General features: G+C 40.6%; 1 protein-coding gene across 4 annotated transcripts in view; it reads right to left on the reverse strand.

Annotated features, from left to right (window-relative positions):
* The window catches only part of SHROOM4 (shroom family member 4), a 192,312-nt gene that overhangs the window by 5,591 nt on the left and 167,313 nt on the right, over positions 1–19,408 (reverse strand). For 3 of the 4 annotated variants that reach the window (XM_084870953.1, XM_084870955.1, XM_084870954.1), the window contains 3 exons: positions 7,325–8,134; positions 3,658–4,176; positions 2,974–3,154 (listed from right to left, as the gene is read on the reverse strand). In XM_084870953.1, the coding sequence (XP_084727079.1) occupies positions 2,974–3,154; positions 3,658–4,176; positions 7,325–8,134 (1,510 nt within the window). The remainder of the gene's footprint in view (positions 1–2,973; positions 3,155–3,657; positions 4,177–7,324; positions 8,135–19,408) is intronic. The other variant, XM_084870956.1, reaches the window with a different exon arrangement.

The raw sequence follows: 19,408 nt of genomic DNA on the forward strand, positions 1-19,408 counted from the left end.
GGTTTGATTCCCGGTCAGGTTACATGCCCGGGTTGCAGGCTCCATCCCCAATATGGTGCAGCCATTCAATGATTCTTTGTCATCATTGATCAGATCTCTCTCTCTCTCCTTCTCCCTTCCTCTCTGAAATAAAAAACTAGAGGCTCAGTGCATGAATTCGTGCATGGACAGGGTTCCTCAGCCTGGCCTGCAATTGTGGCTGATCGGGGCCAACCAGCTGTGGGGAGGGACTGTGGGAGGTTGGCTGTGGGAGTGCACTACCAGGGGGCAGCTCCCATGTTAAGGGTCTACCCCCTGGTGGTCAGTGCATGTTATAGCAACTGATCTACTGCCTGCCCCCTGGTGGTCAGTGCGTGTTATAGCAAGCAGTTGAGTGGCCTTAGCATATTATTAGCATATTATGCTTTGATTGGTTGAATGGCCGACCAGTCGACAGGACACTTAGCATATTAGGCTTTTATTACATAACTAGAGGCCCAGTACATGAAACTCATGCAATTGGGGGGGAGGTGCCTCAGCCTAGCCTGTACCTTCTGGCAGTCCAGGAGCTCTCAGGGGATGTCCTGGAGGCAGGAGGGGCTCCTGCCACTGTCGCTGCCCTTGCAAGCTGTGAGAATGGCTTCTGGCTGAGTGGTGCTACCCTTGTGGGAGCTCACTGACCACCAGGGGGCAGCTCCTGCATTGAGCGTCTGCCCCCTGGTGGTCAGTGCATGTCAGAGCAACCCATTGTTCCACCATTTGGTCGATTTGCATATTAGCCTTTTATTATATAGGATTAGCTGGGTATTACTAATATTGCTATCTGAGTTTGAACCCCAGTTCTGCCACTAAGTAGCAGAGTGACCTTGAGCAAATAACCACTCTGGGCTTCAATTTTACCATCTGAAAATAGGGTAACAATACTACTTATCTCAAATGCTGTTATGATAACTAAATGAGTTAGTATATGTTATGTGCTTAGAACAGTATCTTGTATATAAGAAATATGCTTTGATGTTTGTTTTATTATTCCTTCCCAGGAATAGTTTTCTAGATTGTGTTCTTTTCTAGTACTTTATTTAGATATATCCAAGGTGACCAAGACCAAAAGACCCTGCTCTGGGTTCAGAATCTGTTGTCATATTTCAGAACTGGCCAATATTCAGGAGATCACCATGATCTTAGTCTGAAGTATAATAGGTTTAATTTAGGAAAAAATCCAAAATCCACTGGCAATGAGGGCTCAATGATATGAATGAGGCAACAGAATTAGATGCCAAGAGGCTCCCAGATATTTATCTTCTTTTCTACAAAATAAAACTCAATGCCAGAGATAAAGTAGGGCTGGGGGCCAAATGATCAACCTGGAAAATCAACTACCCAACTCAGTTCTTAGGTTCCATAGGTCTGCCAGGATAACAGTGGAGACAACCCTTTCTTTCTTGGCATTTGGGCTTTGCAACCTGAACTTCAACCCTGGGGAAAGTGCAGTAGATAGAATTATGGAGTCATTACAGACCAAGCTAGAACTAAGCTGCTTTTCTGGGATATCACAAATTAGTATCATTTCTCACCATCTTCCCCGGAGACAAAAACTGTTCCAGCCCACCAACAAATCACTATCTGCTATGTCTATGCGTCACCATTTCTGATCATTTCTCTCTTCTTCTGGTTAGACTATTATTAGGTTTTCTCCTAATGAGAAGTCCTAAGTAAGGGAGGAGAAGCCTGCCATGATCAGTGAACATGGAATACAAGGAAAGAGGCATCTAGATCATGAAATCTTTGATACTATCATGCTTTTAATTCCTTCTCTGACATTTTGTTTCAGATTGGAAAGTGGTGGTGGGGACTTTTGTAAATAGCCTTGAGTTTTCCTACAGGTCATATCCTGAATGAGAAACATAGGCCGATGACTAATTTACATTGAGTTCAGATGTCCACGAAGTGGTAAATTGGGCCTTTCAGGTTGTCATGGAAACCCAATTGTTTATGAAATAAAATGGGTAAGTGCAGAGAGGGCAAAGTGATTCCAGGAATTTGATTAGACAACCAGGCTAGTGGTACTTAGAGGAAGAAAGGGGAGGCTTTGCAATAGCAACAACATTTCCATTTATCTGTTTAATATTTTAAGAGATTACTGATTACTTTTGAAAATAAACACTATAGTTTACCAGCTTATAATTTCTCCTTTTCATAGTTAGTCTGTTCTCTGTCCCAGAATGTTACACAGATAATACAATCAATGATTACCACTGGTTAGAGTTCACTGGCCAAAACTCTGATGTGCCCTGGGCAATGTGTTACTTAACAAGGCTGGCTTGCCCTGGTCGGTGTTGCTCAGTGGTAGTATCAGCCCACACACCGAAGGGTCATGGGTTCGATTCCAGGTCAAGGGCATGTACCTGGGTTACAGGTTCCTTCCCTGGCCCTGGTCAGGGTGTGTATGAAAGGCAACTAATTGATGTGTCTCTCTCACCTCTCTCTCCCCTTCCTGCTTCCCCCCCCTTCCCTCCCCCCCCCCCTTGCCGTCCCTTACATTCTCTCTGAAAAAAACAATAAAAACAATGGGGAAAAATGTTCTCAGGTGAGGATTAACCAAAAAGAAAAACAAACAAGGCTGGCTTATTTAGGAGGCACAGCCCAAAAGAAAAACAGTCTTGTCTTCAAGTCCTGAATCTACCACCTAGTCTATAACCCTGGGCAACTTAGTCCTCTCAATTGTCAAAAAGGGGATAGTAATGTCTACCTTGTAGAGCTGTTTTAAGGATTAGACATTGCAGTGATGACTATGATTGCTACTACCATAATTACTATTATTGACCAGATCAAGAAGAGACTGGAGTTGCATTTGTGAGAAACCCAGAGAGGCTATTTGATTTTCAGACTGAAAACATAGGAATGCACCAAGATGTTCTAAAGAGCTTAGAGGGTAGGGCAATCTCTAGACTCACTCAAGCTAAAATTTCTAAGGTATATATATAAAAAATTCACCTTTTTTTGAGCCAGTTCATTGTCTACTTCCTCCTCTCCTAGGCCAATCTCTGCCATTTCAGGTTGGTCCTTCAACTTGTTCAACAGCTCTGCCTTGGCCACAGAAATATTGTAATAAGCTGAGTAAGAGGTAGAAATCCCTGGGGCCCCTTGAGGAGGCGAGAAGTGCTGAAATTCTTGCCTGTGGGAACAAAGGGTGACCATTTGAACACCTCTGTGGAGAGGCTGCTGACCTTTTTCCTTCTTAAGTTTCACTATTTGTAATACAGTGGGATCCTGCTTTGCCAAGGAGTTGTAAAATAAGAAAATAATGGACCAGGTGGCACTATTCAAATATAAATAGACCACATAAAGGCCATCTAGGATTCAAGACCAATTTTAAGAACTTAAAAGGCTATTTCCTTGTCCCTAACTTCTGAAGCTACAGGGACTTCCTTAGAAATAATTTGGTTTGGTCATTGTCAACCCAGTAAAATCCAGAAAAACTGACAGGCCCTTAAAGTCCTGGGCTTATCATCAATTATTCCCCTTGGTTCATGGCCCCAGTATATGAACCCCAAGGGAGTGTCTAGGTGGTAGGGATGTATCTGAGACCTTAGCTATATGTCTTCTCAGCCTGTTGGCATCCCTCCTACCCATCCTAGACATTGCCCACCCCCAGCTCTATCTAGTCTACTTGCTTACAAAGGCACCCTGTGGCTTTCCTGGACATTCCGATAATTTCTTCTTTCCTGATGGTACAACTTCTGCTTGAGATGGCCCCTCCACTGCAGATCTCCCACAGCAAAGAGGTCACCCATGACCTCAGCAGTGGTCACCATGTTGGAGGCTGGGGTTAGCACCCCTGCCAGGGACTTGTCACGGCCCACCACATCTCTCATGAGCTCTTCTGAGATTGCCTGCTGTAGAGCAGGCCTTCTGCCTGAGAAGGAATAGCATCTCGCCACTTCTGGTGTATCCCCAATGGCCCCAGCCTCCTCCACAGTTGCAGAATAATATGGGGGGGAAATGAAACCAGTGGCACCCCGGGGCTTGACAAGTGTAGCAGCAGACCCTGTTGTCTTGAGTTCACTGAAGCCCACGGGACTGAGGTGCTGCTTCTCAGAGCGCCAGCCCATGAGGGACAACTGCTCTTCAGGAAACAAGTAGCTCTGGCTCCATGCTGGCTTGGGTTTGGAGTCTTCTGCCATCAAGGATTCTGGTCTGGCATGAGGGAAAAAAGGGGAAAAAAAGTTGGGCTTCAGGGACAGATGAACAAATAATTTCACCCATGATTTATGCAAGGGAGAGGCCCACCCCCTCTATATTCTTGTTGCCTACCAGCCACCCCCACCCTCCACCTGTCTGTGTCGCTGCCCCTCTGCTAACCTTTAGCTGTTTGAAAGGAAAAATAGGAAAAACTCATTAGTCATTTTTGCAGCTATTTGCAGCTCTTAAATAAAGGTCAAAAATAATGGTTAAAATGCTCCACAGCTTTTTACTGATTCATGTTATGCTGTCTCCTAATTCATCACACAAAAGAAATTTGAGCATGCCAGCATTCCTCGTCCTAGGTATTCATTTACATGTAGGTTTTTAAGCTAATAACACTGATAAAGGAACACTACTCGCTAATATCACACAGGGCTTACTATGTCCCAGAAACTGTCCCAAGCTGGCTGTGTATGTGTGTGTGTGGAGTGGGGGGGGGGGGGCATGTAGATACAGATATAAAATTCAATGCTCATGACAACCATTTTACAGATAAGGAACATGAGGCATTGAAAGGTAAAGTAACTTACCCAAGGTCACCAGACAGTAAACGACAGTCCCATAATTTATACCTAGGTGATTTAACTCCAGAATCAATACTTTTTAAAAATAAAGAATATATTTTTATCGATTTTTTAGAGGGAGAGAGAAAAGCACACACATCGATGTAACATTTATTGGCTCCAGGGATTGAACCCACAACCTGGGTATGTGCCTTGAGCAGGAATCCAACCAGTGACCTTTTGGTACACGGAACAGTACTCAACCATCTGAGCCACTCTGGTCAGAGCCAATATCTGTGCTTTTAGCCACTATTCTATACTTCCAAGGAGGCAACTTGACAGCATATAAAACCTGCATGTAAAAAATTTTCTGGCTGAACAATATCTCTGTTAGCAGAGAAAATAGAACATTCTAAAGGGCATATAAATGTATAGGATAGGGAATTCTTATGTATAAAAAAATACTCAGGGCATATATGAGTGTTCTGAGTCAGAAAGTGCTGCAGGAAAGTATGGAATATTTTTTAAAGGATGTGGCTCTATGTCAATAAAATGGAAAAAAATAAAAATAAGTTTTAAAGCCACTTTCTTCTGGTGAGAACTCTGCAGTCTGATGATCTGGAATAGGTTCTTCTTGATCAGTCTAGAGATCTTGGGATGATGTAACGGCCACAGTAAGCCAGACTACTTGAGTTCTGGCTACCTGTGGTATTCTGCAAGTTACTTTATCTCTCTGTGCCTCACTTTTCTCATCTAAAAATGCAGGAGAGTAATGGCATTTACCATAGGTGTGTTGTGAAGATTAAACCAATCAATACATGAATGTTTTTAGCTTGGCACATGGTAAGCAAGCAAAAAAAAATTAGTTATGTTGGGAGTGATGCTGTTCTTAAATCGCTATCACTCAAAGAAGCATCTATAATTGACTTTCTGTAGCCACAAGCCAGGGTTGTATGCAAACAAATGCTTTCCCTTGCATCCCATAGTCATTTAAAAAGATCTCTGGAACACCTTATAAAAATCTCTAATAATAGCAATTTCCTCCTCTCTATCCAAGGTGCCAAGGTGAATGGACGTAATAAAGGAAAAAGAACTAGCAGACGGACAGAGGTACTGTAACTGCCCTACAGGAGACAGGGGGGCCTCATAAAGGTCTGGTCTACCAAAAGAACAAGATCTGAGACTAGGATAGTGAAAGAAGCATGGATTTGGGAGGCAGACAAATCTGGTTTTGAGTTTTTGCTGCACAATTCTGTCTTATTTAGTCCTTTATTTTGCTCAGCTTTAGTTTTCTCATCTGTCAAATGGGAATAATAATGAGGCTTAGGGCTGTTGGGAGGGTTAAATGAAATGATGAATATAAAATGACTTAGCAATGCCTGGCACACAGCAGATGTTCATTCATTCATTTCTTTATTCTTTCCTGTGAATATTAAGTGGTAGGTCACCTCTCCTTCCCCTTGATAGGTAACAATCACAGTCATTTTCCACAAAATGTTTCCCGATTATAATAAGAATGCTCTCCAGCTAGACGGACAGCTTGAGAAGCAGCCAGTAGGGATCTAATAAGAGATTCTCTCAGTGTCTGGGAGCCAGGCCCTGTAAGTGCTGTGATTGTGGCACTTCCGGCTAGAAAACCTTGACTAGCTCCAGATAGCCAGGTAATGGATCTGCCTGTCAGTAAAAGACATGATAATAAGATACTTCTAATAGTAACAAGTCTCAGGCAGATTCCTTCTGTAAAGAGATTTAATAAAGCACTTAGAGGAAAGACACTTGCCCCCACCCCCAACTTCACTCCCAGAAGAGAGTAGGCTGAGCTCTCTGTGGGAGGCCTGGCAGAGCTAAAAGCCAAAGCTCTTTTGCTTTGGAGCAAAGAGGACAACCACACAGTGTACTGCATGCATATGAGCATTGGCACAGTGAAGGGAACAGACACTAGCAGTCCAGTGGCCAGGAAGGTTTTAGGCTTCCTACCCAGGCAGCTCATCCTGTCAACTACATGTATTACTCGATGAAGAAAATGCAGAGAGAGGTGAAAGTGGAAGATGAAAAGAATGTTCTTAGCTATTGTAAAGAATGATCCGGGCATAAAGCATGCAACCCCAGTAACACCTTTGATGTTGGGGTGTTAGGAAGAGTTTAGAAGCCCAGGTAGGTCGTAGAACAAAGGCAAATCAGGTTTCAACCTGGCCTCTGGTTCTGAAAAGCAAGCATAAGACAAGGTAGAAGAGGGCAGGAGGCAGGCTTCTAGGAAAAGCCTTGTACAGGGAATAAGGGTTTAATGCTTTCTGTCTCAGGGGCCAGAAACTGATGCATACCTGAAAGACAAATTGGGAAATAATAAATATATTTTGATAGTGGTATTTAGGGATAAGAACATGAACAACTACAATTTGCTGAGTACCTGCTATGTGATAGATTAACTTCATATTCATAACAACTGTGTGGAATAGGTATCAATCATGCCTATTTTTCAGTGAGAAAACTGAGGCTGGGAACAGTTCAAGGTCATGCAACTGATACACTGTAAAGGTAGAATTCAAATGCATGCTGCCTGTCTCTTCGGGGTTCTAATATCTTTCTTAAGCACTTACTTGGAGGGATCAGTGGTCCCCTGTTCCGATGTCCTCCAAAGTCCACCAATGCCATAATAGCAAGGGGGCTGAGCCTTCTCCGGCTGAGATCCCAAGCGGCCCCTCATTGGAGGCATGTAATCGCTGGAATGGCGAGTAAAAGGCTCTTGCTCTGCTGGGAGGCTTTGTGGACCCTGCCTTGAGACCTCTAGGTGACCAAAGCCCAGAGGTTGTGGCTGCTCCAGGACTTCCTCAGTATTGAGAGCACAGGAACCAGCGGTTTCTGAACTGAAATACTGGGGTGGCAACTCCTCCTCCTCTCCTCCCTCCTCCTCTTCCTCCTCATCTTCTTCTATCCCCTCCTCCTCTTCTTCTTCCTCCTCCTCCTCTTCCTCTTGCTGCTGCTGCTGCTTCTGCTGTTGTTGCTGCTGCTGGGCTGCACGGAAGAGCCTGTACTTCTCCCAGTTGGGAGGAGGAGGACGAGGAGGAGGAAAGGCCTTCTTCCTGGTTCCCAAAGGATCTAGCTGGGTTTCATCAACTTTGGTAAAGAGCTCCCTCCTAGGCTGCCCCCAGGCCCGGGAGCTCTGGGGATCCAAGCTGATATGGCTCTCTGAGAAGGCACGGCTGCGCAGTGGGTGGGGCATGGAGGCCATGGAGCTCTCCTCCTCATAAACAGAAGTTTCCTCTGTTTTTTTCGAGGAATGCTTGAAATCTCCAAGGAGGTCAAGAGAAGAGATTGCTCGGTAGCTTGACAAGTCCAATGCTGGGTTCTCAAGGCAAGGATGGAAGGGGGTTGCCCATGAAAAGTCAGCCTTGGAATGAGCCATTTCCCTGCAAAAGAGCAGATGGGGATTATGTAAAACAAGCAGGTTGCAGATGATCCCATATTTTCAAAAAATATGTTTTTATTGAGGTTTTTTTTTTTTTAGAGAGCAAAGAAGGGAGAGGGATAGAGATATGGAAACATCAATGAGAGACAAACATGGATTGGCTGCCTCCTGCACATTTCCTACTGGGATCGAACCCAAACCCGAGGCATGTGCCCTGACTGGGAATCGAACCAGGGACCATTTGGTTCATGGGTTGATGCTCAACCACTGAGCCACACCAGTTAGGTTGATCCCATATTTTTTATGACATCACTTATGTAAAATTTAAAGTGGCCACAAAACAATGTAATCTATGTAGTAAATGTGATAATAATAATATATATTATTGATAGCTAACACTGTGTATGTACTAAATACCAAGCACTGTTTTAAGTGTTTTCCATGTCTTATCATATTTAATCCTCATAACTATAGGAAGTTATTATTATTATCCTGATTTTATAGCTGGGGAAACTGAGGCATGGGAAGGATAAGTAACTTGCTTGGGGCCATAAAGCTAGTAAGTGGCAGAGCTAGAGTTTGAACCTAACAATCTACCTGCAAAGACTGAATATACACACCACCTCAGTCTGTTTGTAGCACTCAGATTAGATGACTATATCCTTAGGTTTACAAATCTGGTTATCTTGCTTCATCTGCTGCTCTTTTGTTTGTTTTTATACTATGAAAATTTAAAATATTTACAAACATACAGAGATTGCTAAAATAAATATTCATGTTCCCAATACTGCTCAGACATTTTAATACTGTGCCATTCATTGATGCTTCATGAATTTATTTTTAAGAAATAAGAAAAGCCTGTCCCAGTTTTGCTCAGTGAATAGAGCATCAGCCCACAGACTGAAGGGTCAAGGGCATGTACCTTGGTTGCAGACTTGATCCCTGGCCCCAGGCTGGGGCATGTGTGGGAGGCAACCAATTGATGTGTCACTCTCACATTGATGTTTCTCTCTGTCCCCATTCTGTCCACTCTTTCTAAAAGTCAATGGGAAAATATGGTGTGGATTAACAAACAAAAAAAAAAAGAAAAAGAAAAAATACCCTTGTTTTACTCCCCACTTCCATTAACCTATTGCTTCTCCAGATGCAAGCTATAGCGTGAATTTGACATGTATATTTTCTGTCCATGTTATTATACTCATAAGAAAAAACATCAAGTATGGCATTTGCAAATATCTGCTATTTTGGGTTTAAAATATCTCCTTCCAGTGCAATTCCAGTCAGAATTCTCAATAGGAATTTTTAACAATAGAAATTTTTAATAGCTTGTAAAATAAAGCAGGATATCATATTAAAGAGTATTTGCTATGGAAGAAAATGGGGGGTGAGTAAGGGATTAAGCATATTATAAAGAACTTATAGTGAAAACAGTGTGTTACTGATTATAGGAACAGATTGGAAAGTTCAAAATCAACACTAATAAAAGTAAAAGATGCAAATTGACCGTACCTTCGCTATGTCCACCAGCCAGTCAGGTGTATGCAAATTAACCCAACAAAGATGGTGGGTTAATTTGCATATGCAGGCATGGATGGGCTGGGGGTGGGGCAGGATGCTTGCATCATCACCATGGTGATGACACAGGTGTTCTGCACTGTCCCAGCCACTCTGGGCAGCATGGGAAGGCAGGACTGGAGTGGAAAGGCAGTGTTGGCAGCCAGGGAAAGGAAGGCTCATTCCTGCATGATTCTTCATACATTGGGCTTCTAATATTATATATAATTGGCCTTCCATAACAAGGAGATAAAGATCATTTAATAGCTGAGACCGGTTTGGCTCAATGGATAGAGCATCGGCTTGGGGACTGACGGGTCCCGGGTTCGATTCTGGTCAAGGGCATGTACCTTGTTTGCGGGCATATCCCCAGTAGGGGGTGTGCAAGAGGCAGCTGATTGATGACTATCTCTCATCGATGTTTCTAACTCTCTGTCTCTCTCCCTTTCTCTCAGTACAAAATTAATAAAATATATTTTTTTTAAAAAAGATCATTTAATAAATCTTTCTTGAGATAACTGCAGAGCAGTATTATTTGGAGCTATACCATGCATTATATATCAAAATAAGTTCCAGATTCACAAATTAAGGGTGTATGTGTACAGAATTTTAATATATGTTATATGCCTATGTATGTACTATCAAAATTAAGAAGACTATTGTAAGGAGAAATGAGATGCTCACATTATAAGTAATAGAAAAAATATCCAAGGTAAATGAGTTCAGGTTTATTTAAATACTAGAGGCCCGGAGCACAAAATTCGTGTACTGCTGGGACGGGGTTCCCTCAGCCCAGCCTGTGCCCTCTTGCAGTCCTGGAGCCCTTGGGGGATGTCCAACTACAGCTTAGGCATGCTCCCTGCAGCCAGATATCCTTAGTGCTGCTGTGGAGGTGAGCGAGGCTCCTGCCACTGCCATTGCATTCGCCAGCCTGAACCCTGTGGAAGCACACTGACCAGAGGGGGCAGGTCCTGCATTGAGCGTCTGCTCCCTGGTGGTCAGTGCACATCATAGGACCAGTCGTTCCACCATTCAGTCAATTTGCATATTTGCCTTTTATTATATGGGATGTATAAATATATAAAGTCAAACTTTTATGTAATAGTCACCGAAGTCATCTATTTAGCTTTATAGTATAAAGGGTTAAGTCTGCTAAACCAAAAGATCTGGTTTTCTGCTGTAGACTGTAAGCAATAAGCAACATTCTAAGTACTGCCTAGTGACAGGAAATTTCAGAAGTTCAATAAAATCATCAGACATAGTCATAATGAAGACCAAGAATATCTCTTTAATAATATTCATAATGGTATGCAAGCTCAGGTAGAATGGAAAGCAAAATATCCTTCATTCCTCTTATCTCCAGTCCCCATCCTGTGGCTAATTCATCACTCATATGGATCAGAAGTTCATATCCATACATCACATTCCCTATTCTCTTCTCATTTAGGCCTTAGCCCACCTAGAGCTCCTTTATTTTTTTCTTCATGTTTTATTACCTAGATCTCCTTTAGATTAAAACAGTGTTTTTCAACCTTTTTTGGGCAAAGGCACACTTGTTTCATGAAAAAAATCACGAGGCACACCACCATTAGAAAATGTTAAAAAATTTAACTCTGTGCCTATATTGACTATATATAAAGTAATTCTCTTAAATAGGAATCAAATAAACACAAAGAAAGTATTTTTATAATTACTTTATTATGAAATATTAAGTAAACAAAATAGTGAAAAATTATAAAATTCTTGTCTTGTCTGCACCTAATGAAGACCAAGAATATCTCTTTAATAATATTCATAATGGTATGCAAGCTAGTGTGCCACGGAACAGCGGTTGAAAAACGCTGGATTAAAATAATCTCTTGTGTGCAAACTCTTCCACCTGGCATTTCCCCCTCATGAAACAAACAAAAAACCAAGGTTGTGAATGGAAAGTAAAAAGATGACAAATGCCATCTTGGAAAGTAAAAAGATGACAAATGCCATCAGGCAGAGAGGACTATCCTGAACACTTATCTAAAATGACTTATCCTTACTTTTCCTTTTTTTATTTTGTTCTTTCTTAGAGAATACATCACCACCAGATATTACTAGTATGTCACATACCTATTTTTACTTATTTTGTGTGCCACCCTCTAATTATAATATAAGCTCCACATCGACAGTGATCTTGTATGTCTCATTCATCTGATGTCTAGTGCCTGGCATACAGTAGGCATTCAATAAATATTTGTTTAATACATGAATGAATGCTAAAATGAGAAAAAAAAGGGTGATGATACTCATACATTAAAAAGTTGAATTAAAGGCAAAAATCAATTAACAAGATAAAGAAGGGCACTATAATAAATGATTAGAACACATGATGAAGATCTAACTACTCCAAATCTTTATGTACCAAATAACAGAGCATCAAAATTTCTAAAGCACAAAAATTTTTAAATTTACTTCATTTAAATATTTTTTTCTACAGTAAAAAAAAAGTGTCTAAAGCAAGACAAGGGGATGTAAACTACAGTATAGGGAATATTAGTCAATAATATTATGATAACTATGTATGGTGCCAGGAGGGTACTAGACTTTTCTGGGTGATCACTTTATAAGTGATATAAATTTCTAATCACTATGTTGTACACCTGAAACTAAAATAATATGGTATGTCATCTATAGCTAAAAAAATAAAAATTAAAAAAATTCTAAAACAAAATGTATAGGCAATACAAAGGTAGAAAAAAAAAAGAAACAGAATATGACACTCCTTCAGCTGATGACAGATTTGACAGTCAAAAGCTAAGATAATGGAAAAATCTAAATTTATTCATACACTAAAAACAGACTTATTTTTTAAGGGCTCATTAAACATTTTTTAAACTGACAATATATTAAGCTAAAAAGTGGAAGTAGTACAGAGTACAGTATTTAATCACAATACAGCAACACTCAAAATCTATAATAATAAAAGTGTAATATGCTATTTAGACCGAACAGCCAAATGACCTTCCAGATGTCATTCTGGAAGACTTGAATGAAGCCACCATAGCAGGGGCAGAGGCAAAGGTGGTTAGGGGCAATCAGGCAGGCAGGCAGAGTGGTTAGGGGTGATCAGGCAGGCAGGCAGGCAGGCAGGCAGATGAGTGGTGTCCAACTGCCAGTTTAAGCCTGATCCCACAGGCGTCCTGGATTTCAAGAGGGTGCAGGCCAGGCTGAGGGACCCCTACGCCCCCTCTGCCCCACCTCGTGAATGAATTTCATGCATCAGGCCTCTACTTAATAACAAAAATGAAAAATAAAAGAGAAAACATTCTCCAGGCTAATAAAAGAGGAGATCTAATCTGAAACTATACAATATGTAGAAAATAACAATGAAAATATTAGAAGCTAGAGAATATAGTTGATTAAAACAGTGGTAAAAGGGAAAATTGTAGCCTTAAATAATTATAGCAATACATAAGAATAAATTAAAATAAATGAATTAATCATTCAACAAAAGAAGTTAAGAAAACCACCACAAAAAAATAGACTTAAGGAAAGCAGAAAGAAAACTAATGGTACCAATCAATACACTACAAAATAAATGATAGTACAAATAATTAAAGCTAAAAGCTAATTCTTTAAAAGAAAATTAAAATAAGACAGATAAGCCACTTGCAAATCTAATTTTAAAACGCAAGTGCACAGAATGAGAAGAATGAGAATATCTAAACCCACCAGTTACCATAGAAGAACATTGATAAATTTGACCAAAAATAAAAAATATACTCAGATGGTCTTGTGTTAATTCTAACCTTCAAGAAACAGACAAGCCCAATGCTATTATTTTTCTAGACTCTGGAATCTAGGGAATAGAGGGATAAGAAAAGAATCTTGCACAGTGTCAATACCAAAACCCCCAAACTAGAAGATACATAAAGGAAAACTAGAGACCATTCTCATATAAGAATACTAATGTATAATTTTTTTGCATTTAAAAACACAAATATTAAGAGATCAGTACATATAAGGAATTTATTAATCAACTACCAACATATACTAAAGGTGTATTCTTAAAAAATTCTTCCTGAGAAGTGTTCATGATCCAAAATGCTGGAAACCACTGGTTTGGAACAGCCATTATTAAACAAAGTGGCTCCTAATGAGAATTACTTGAAGTTGTTTAAATACAAATTCATGAGCCTCAGTCCCCAAAATGGAAACTTAGTACCTCTGGTGGGGGTTCAGGAATCCGTATTTTTAATAACTGGCCCAAGGGATTCTAATACAAGTGGCTCAGGGACCATATTATATAGAAAGAAAGGCCCAGGATACAAAAGGATATGAGTGTTGTAATGTAGAGGTGAAGGTTTGAAGGCAGATTTATTTGTGCCAATTAGATTGGTTTCTAGTCTATACAGACTGTCGTCCACCCTTCACACACACATTCCCACCTCTTTCTCCCCCTTCCCCATCTTTATCTCGAATCCTGATCTGATAAAATTCATGCAATGACGACATCTCCAAAGGCCTCATTTGGGCCAATGTCCTGCTATTGCAGCGAGAATAACCCAGGTTTGTGATAGTAATCAAATTTGCCATTCTCTTCTCCTACTAGCCAGGGTACAAGAAAAGCAATAGAGCAGAGTGGAAAGAACACATTGTCAGAAAGGCTTGAGTCCAAATTCCAGGAAAATTTTGAAATCCAGCTTTATAACCCTAAAGCTGTACAACCTTGAGCAAAGTATTTAATTTACCTCAGTTTCAGTAAAATATCTATTTTACAAAGCTGTTGTGATGGAGGATAAACCATATAAAAAGAACCTAGCAACAGAGAACAGACTGATGACTGTCAGAGGGTAAGGGGGTGGGGAGGCTGGGTGAAAAGGTGAAGGGATTAAGAAAAAAGAAAAAAAGCCACATGGACACAAACAACCTTATAGTGATTACTAAAGGGAAAAAACAGTAGGGGAGAAAGAAAAGGGTATAGTGGGGATAAATGGTGATGGAAGGAGACTTGACTTTGTGTGGTAAATACACAATACAGCATACAGATGACGTTTTCTAGAATTGTACATCTAAAACCTATATGATTTTATTAACCAACTAGAGGCCTAGTGCATGAAATTTGGCATGGGGGGTCCCTTAGCCCAGCCTGCACCCTCTCTAATCCAGGACCCCTCAGAGGATGTCCGACTGCCAGTTTAGGCCCTTTCGCAATCCAGGACCGCTGGCTCCTAACTACTCACTTGCCTTCTGGCGTGATTGCCCCTAACTGCCCTCCCCTGCCAGCCTGATGGCCCCTAACTGCCTCTGCCTCGCCCCCACCACTGTGGCTTTGTCCAGAAGGATGTCTGGTCTAATTAGCATATTACCCTTTTATTAGTATTAGATGTTACCCTCAATAAATTCAATTTTAAAAATAAAATAAAAAGGACCTAGCAATGATGCTGGGTACACGAAAGGTGATTAATAAGTGAAAGGTCTAAGTTTATTGTTAGAGTGAAGTCCCTTACTCAGGGCACTGCATATGGTTGTATAAGTTGTTCAGTGTACAACTTTCACTACTGTATACTTTAGCCTCGTTCCTTGTTTCCATCAAGGGAATTGGACTGTACCCCACTATGGTTAATGTTCAGACCTGTTTAACAGCCAAGAGATCAGAAAACCTTGGGTTTCATCTCAGCCACATGGCTGCCTAGCCAGGAAGCCCTAGCTAACTAAGGATTTTAACACTGGTCTCATTTACTCACTCATCCCATCTATTAAAAAGGAAAGATAATAAAAGACAAGCTTAAGAGCAGAGATAAGATCAAAAGGACTAGGTATTCTAAGTTGTCTGGTTTAGCTACTAATCACTGTCAGTCTTATGGAATTTACCCCTGGGTAGCCAACTCCAGAATCAGCTGAAAGAAAAGAGCATGTCTTCCAGGAACATTGGGTGCACTGATTCAGGGTACTGTGGCCCATTTTGCAGGCACTGGGCTCTAGCAAGGCAATCTGGAAGTTACTATTCTCCACATCAATTCTGATTTTAAAAACACTGCCCTCCCATTTACAGAACTTATTTAGGGCTATCCTGAGCCTTGCGGAGTCACTTATATCAGTGGAACAGAGTACACAGGACATCAGAAAGGGGAAGAATGGCCTTCAATATGATCAGCTAAGCCAAAGTGTATACAAATCATTGCAAGCTCTCATTGAATATTACACTGTGCAAGGAGCAAAACCAACATAGCCCTTGCCTTCCTGGCACTAATAGCTGAAGCAAACTGGTGAACAGAAGGATTCTATTGAAGTGTGTCAGGCTCAAGGTGATGATATTTGCCTCCAGAAGTACTACTTTCAAAGGGCTCAAGGCTCCTATCTATGTACACAGAAATCTACAACTCCCTTTTGGAACCAAGTGGAGGATTCTTCCCTGAAGTGGAGGACAAGGAGCTTGATTAAGGGAAAATAACTACCTTATTTCTTACTATGTGTTAGGCATTATTGTAGGCACTTCCATGTATACATTTCTATTAATCTTCACAGCAACCCCGTGCAATGGGTTTTATTATTGCTAGTTTGTAGAAGAGGATCCTGAAGCTTAGAAAGGATATATCATTTTTCTAACCAATAAGAGTCAGTAGTGCCCAGACTGACACTTGCCTCCATGGGGCAATCTCACTGAAGCAAGGTCTCCTGGGGAGGGGCAAAGAGTACTCGCTCTACATTCATCCCCAAGTGCCCATGAAGAAAGGTGAGAAAGTATGAAGGCTCAGTATGAGAAAGGGCTTTGTTGACACCAGCAAGGAGACTACATTGCAAAAACAAAAGTAAATTGCCTGCCAAGTCCTGGCCTGTTCTCTTTTCCTCTTGGCACAGGTTACATATCTTCTGATGAATAGATCCCCCCCCCCTTTTTTTTTTTGCCTAATAGTAATTGAACATGAAAACCAATATTTGCAAATACTGAAAAAGCTCCTCCTCCTTAGGCTTTTTTGAAGTTTCTTGTTTGGAAATGTTCTTTTCAAATTCCTCACAATAGCTGGGCATTCCAGGATCTCAGCAATAAGAGTGCACATGTCCAGCCCCTCTCCCCATTCCCTTTCCTCAACAGCCAAAAGATAAGACTGCTCCAAGAGAAACAGCCACTCGTGGGTTATTGCCGAAGGAAATGTTTGCAAGATCCAGGAAATGGAACACAAGGAGGCTGTATGGGGAGGGGGCAAGGGCTCAGAGTTTGTTGTTACCACCCTTTTCTACCAAAAACTTCACAGAACTTCAAGCAAGGAACAAATAGCCTGACCAAAAAAAAAAAAAAAAAAAAAAAAAAAAAATGCAAGTAGCTGGAATCCCCTTGAGGGTTCAATAGCACCTAGGAGACTGATGCAGTGTCCTCTGAAGAGATCAGATAAGTCCTTGTTTTATATGTGCTGTCCTGGGAGAAGCTTAGCTTCCTCTCCTCAATGACCTCAACTTGGAATTTCCAAGAAGGTCTTCCCATTAGACCTTGGGTGTTACGTAGTGTCATACCCATGGCGATAAAGGATGATAATAACAATTCTTATTTACTGCAATTCTGTCATATGTAAGGTGCAGGGCTGCACACTTGACAGACTTGACCTCATTCAGCCTTTGAGACCATCTTCTGATCTGGGTATTCTCTTTCTCGTGTAAGAAATGAGGCTCAGAAAGGTTAAGTAACTGAGGGAAAACAAAGAGAGTAAGTGGCCAGAAGTTACAACTAAGGTCCATCAGATTCCAATGCCCATGCTTTGGCCATCACAAATGCTGCCCCTTCAGTGTTCTCATAACCTTCTTATGAGATTTAATAGTAGACATTTTAGGAGAACATAACACATTGCCAAGGGGCCAAGAAGGTTTGATATCCACAAGAACAACTTAGCTGAATATCAGGCTGGCCATGATTATTAAACCTCTTTTCTCTAATATCCAATGGTTCTGAAGCTTAAGCATGCAATAGAATCACCTAGAGGGTTTATTAAAACACAGGTTGCTGGGTCCAACCCCTAGATTTTTTATTTAGTAAGTCTGGGATGAAGTGGAGAATTTTTATTTCTAACCATTTCCCAGGTGATGATGGAATTGTGGGTACGGGATCACACTTTGAGATCCACTGCTGTAATCAGTCATTATCTATCAGGTTGCCAAACTCTCCAGGGAATCTTAAGATTATAAAGTCATTTTAAAACATGGGACAAGTGGGATAAAGATTTACAAAATAAAATATTGGGAATGCTGAAGCTCCAAAGAGCTCTGGGAATCCTGATACTATTTAAAGAAATGTGGTGCCCTGCCATGGTTAAACAATAGAGAGGCCTGGTTGGGGAGGGGGAGAGTGGGTAGCAAGTTTTACAAGTTTTGTCTGTTTGAATCCTCCTGTATACAAAGCATTAATGTACTGAATTTCAAAGACCAAGAATACAATGAAATGGACTTAATGCGAACATTATAAAGGACACGATTCTACCTCAGATAGTTTATAAGGCATCCTGGGTATTATGAATTGTGAATGACAATTATTATTATAGAGTAGTGCTTGGGAAGGCATATGTTAAGCATCTGAGGTTTTAACGTTTTTGGAGTAACCCTAAAGATCCATGAAATGTAGTAATTGCTCAACGTGCAAAGGGTATGAATTTGACTTTGCAAAGCGTCACATACTGGTTTTTAGGGTAAGTCACTCAGCAAAGGAGGAACCCTTGTCAACTGCTTGGCAGTTCCATCTCAACGTGGCTTGATGGATCTCTATTTGCTGTCAGAGTAGATTTGTGAAGTAACCATGGTAGAGAGAAAAGGTGCTTCTTTGTTAATAATGACACTGAAATGCAAACTATTATTGCTGGTGATGGAAGTGAAGAGCAATGGAAAGGTTTTAAGAAAGTGATGTTTCTGAGCCAGATAATGTTTATTGGTGGTGGTAGTGGTGAGTTCTGTGTTGTAGTGGTGATGACAAATTTGGAGATTTGCTCACAAAAATCTGATGATATCCCCCTTAGAAATGTCAAGGTTTTCACAGATTTAGATAAGCAAAAGTATTGTTTGGTGAAGAATTCTAGCAAACCAAATTCTAGTGAACAGCGAGATCAAGCTTGTTTAGTAAGTAACACTGTTATTGGTATGGGGATTTCCCCAAAGTCCTTGATGTTGAACTTCCCAGGACTAAATCAAATCATTGTGGTTTGCCTCTTCCTCCGATTTTCTATTTTTTTAATTATAAATTCCAGCTAACTTGACATGTATGCAGAGAACACCATGTGCATTCAACTCCAGCTATTTACATTTTACTAGCTGCCTTTCTAATTCTCTTTGTGTAAGGCTACTATGAGATTCGACATGTGATTTAGGATTTAGCCTTTTTTCGTTAATGAGATTACAAATATCCATTTCCGTGCATGACCCAGTATTTGTATGCCTGCCATTGTTAATGGCTATTTTCTAGTCCACCATGATGATATATTAAACAGGTAAGTCTTTTCATGATTATATATAGCACTACTATAATACATTTATTATAATCTTTAAGCAAATTACTTTTCCTTTTTGTGTTACTTCCTTGGGGGTATACTAGGTCAATGAGTGTGAGCAGTTTTGTAACCCTTGTCACATATTTCTATATTGCCCTCTAGGAAACTTAACCAATGTATACTACTCCCAGAAACATATACTGTTTCTCCCTCACATCTTGCTAATAAATGGTTTTATAATTCTATTTATCATTTATTAATTTCTATTTATTAATTGTTTA

This window comes from Pipistrellus hanaki (assembly GCF_964339955.1).
Source record: "Pipistrellus hanaki genome assembly, chromosome: X".
Taxonomy (NCBI): domain Eukaryota; kingdom Metazoa; phylum Chordata; class Mammalia; order Chiroptera; family Vespertilionidae; genus Pipistrellus; species Pipistrellus hanaki.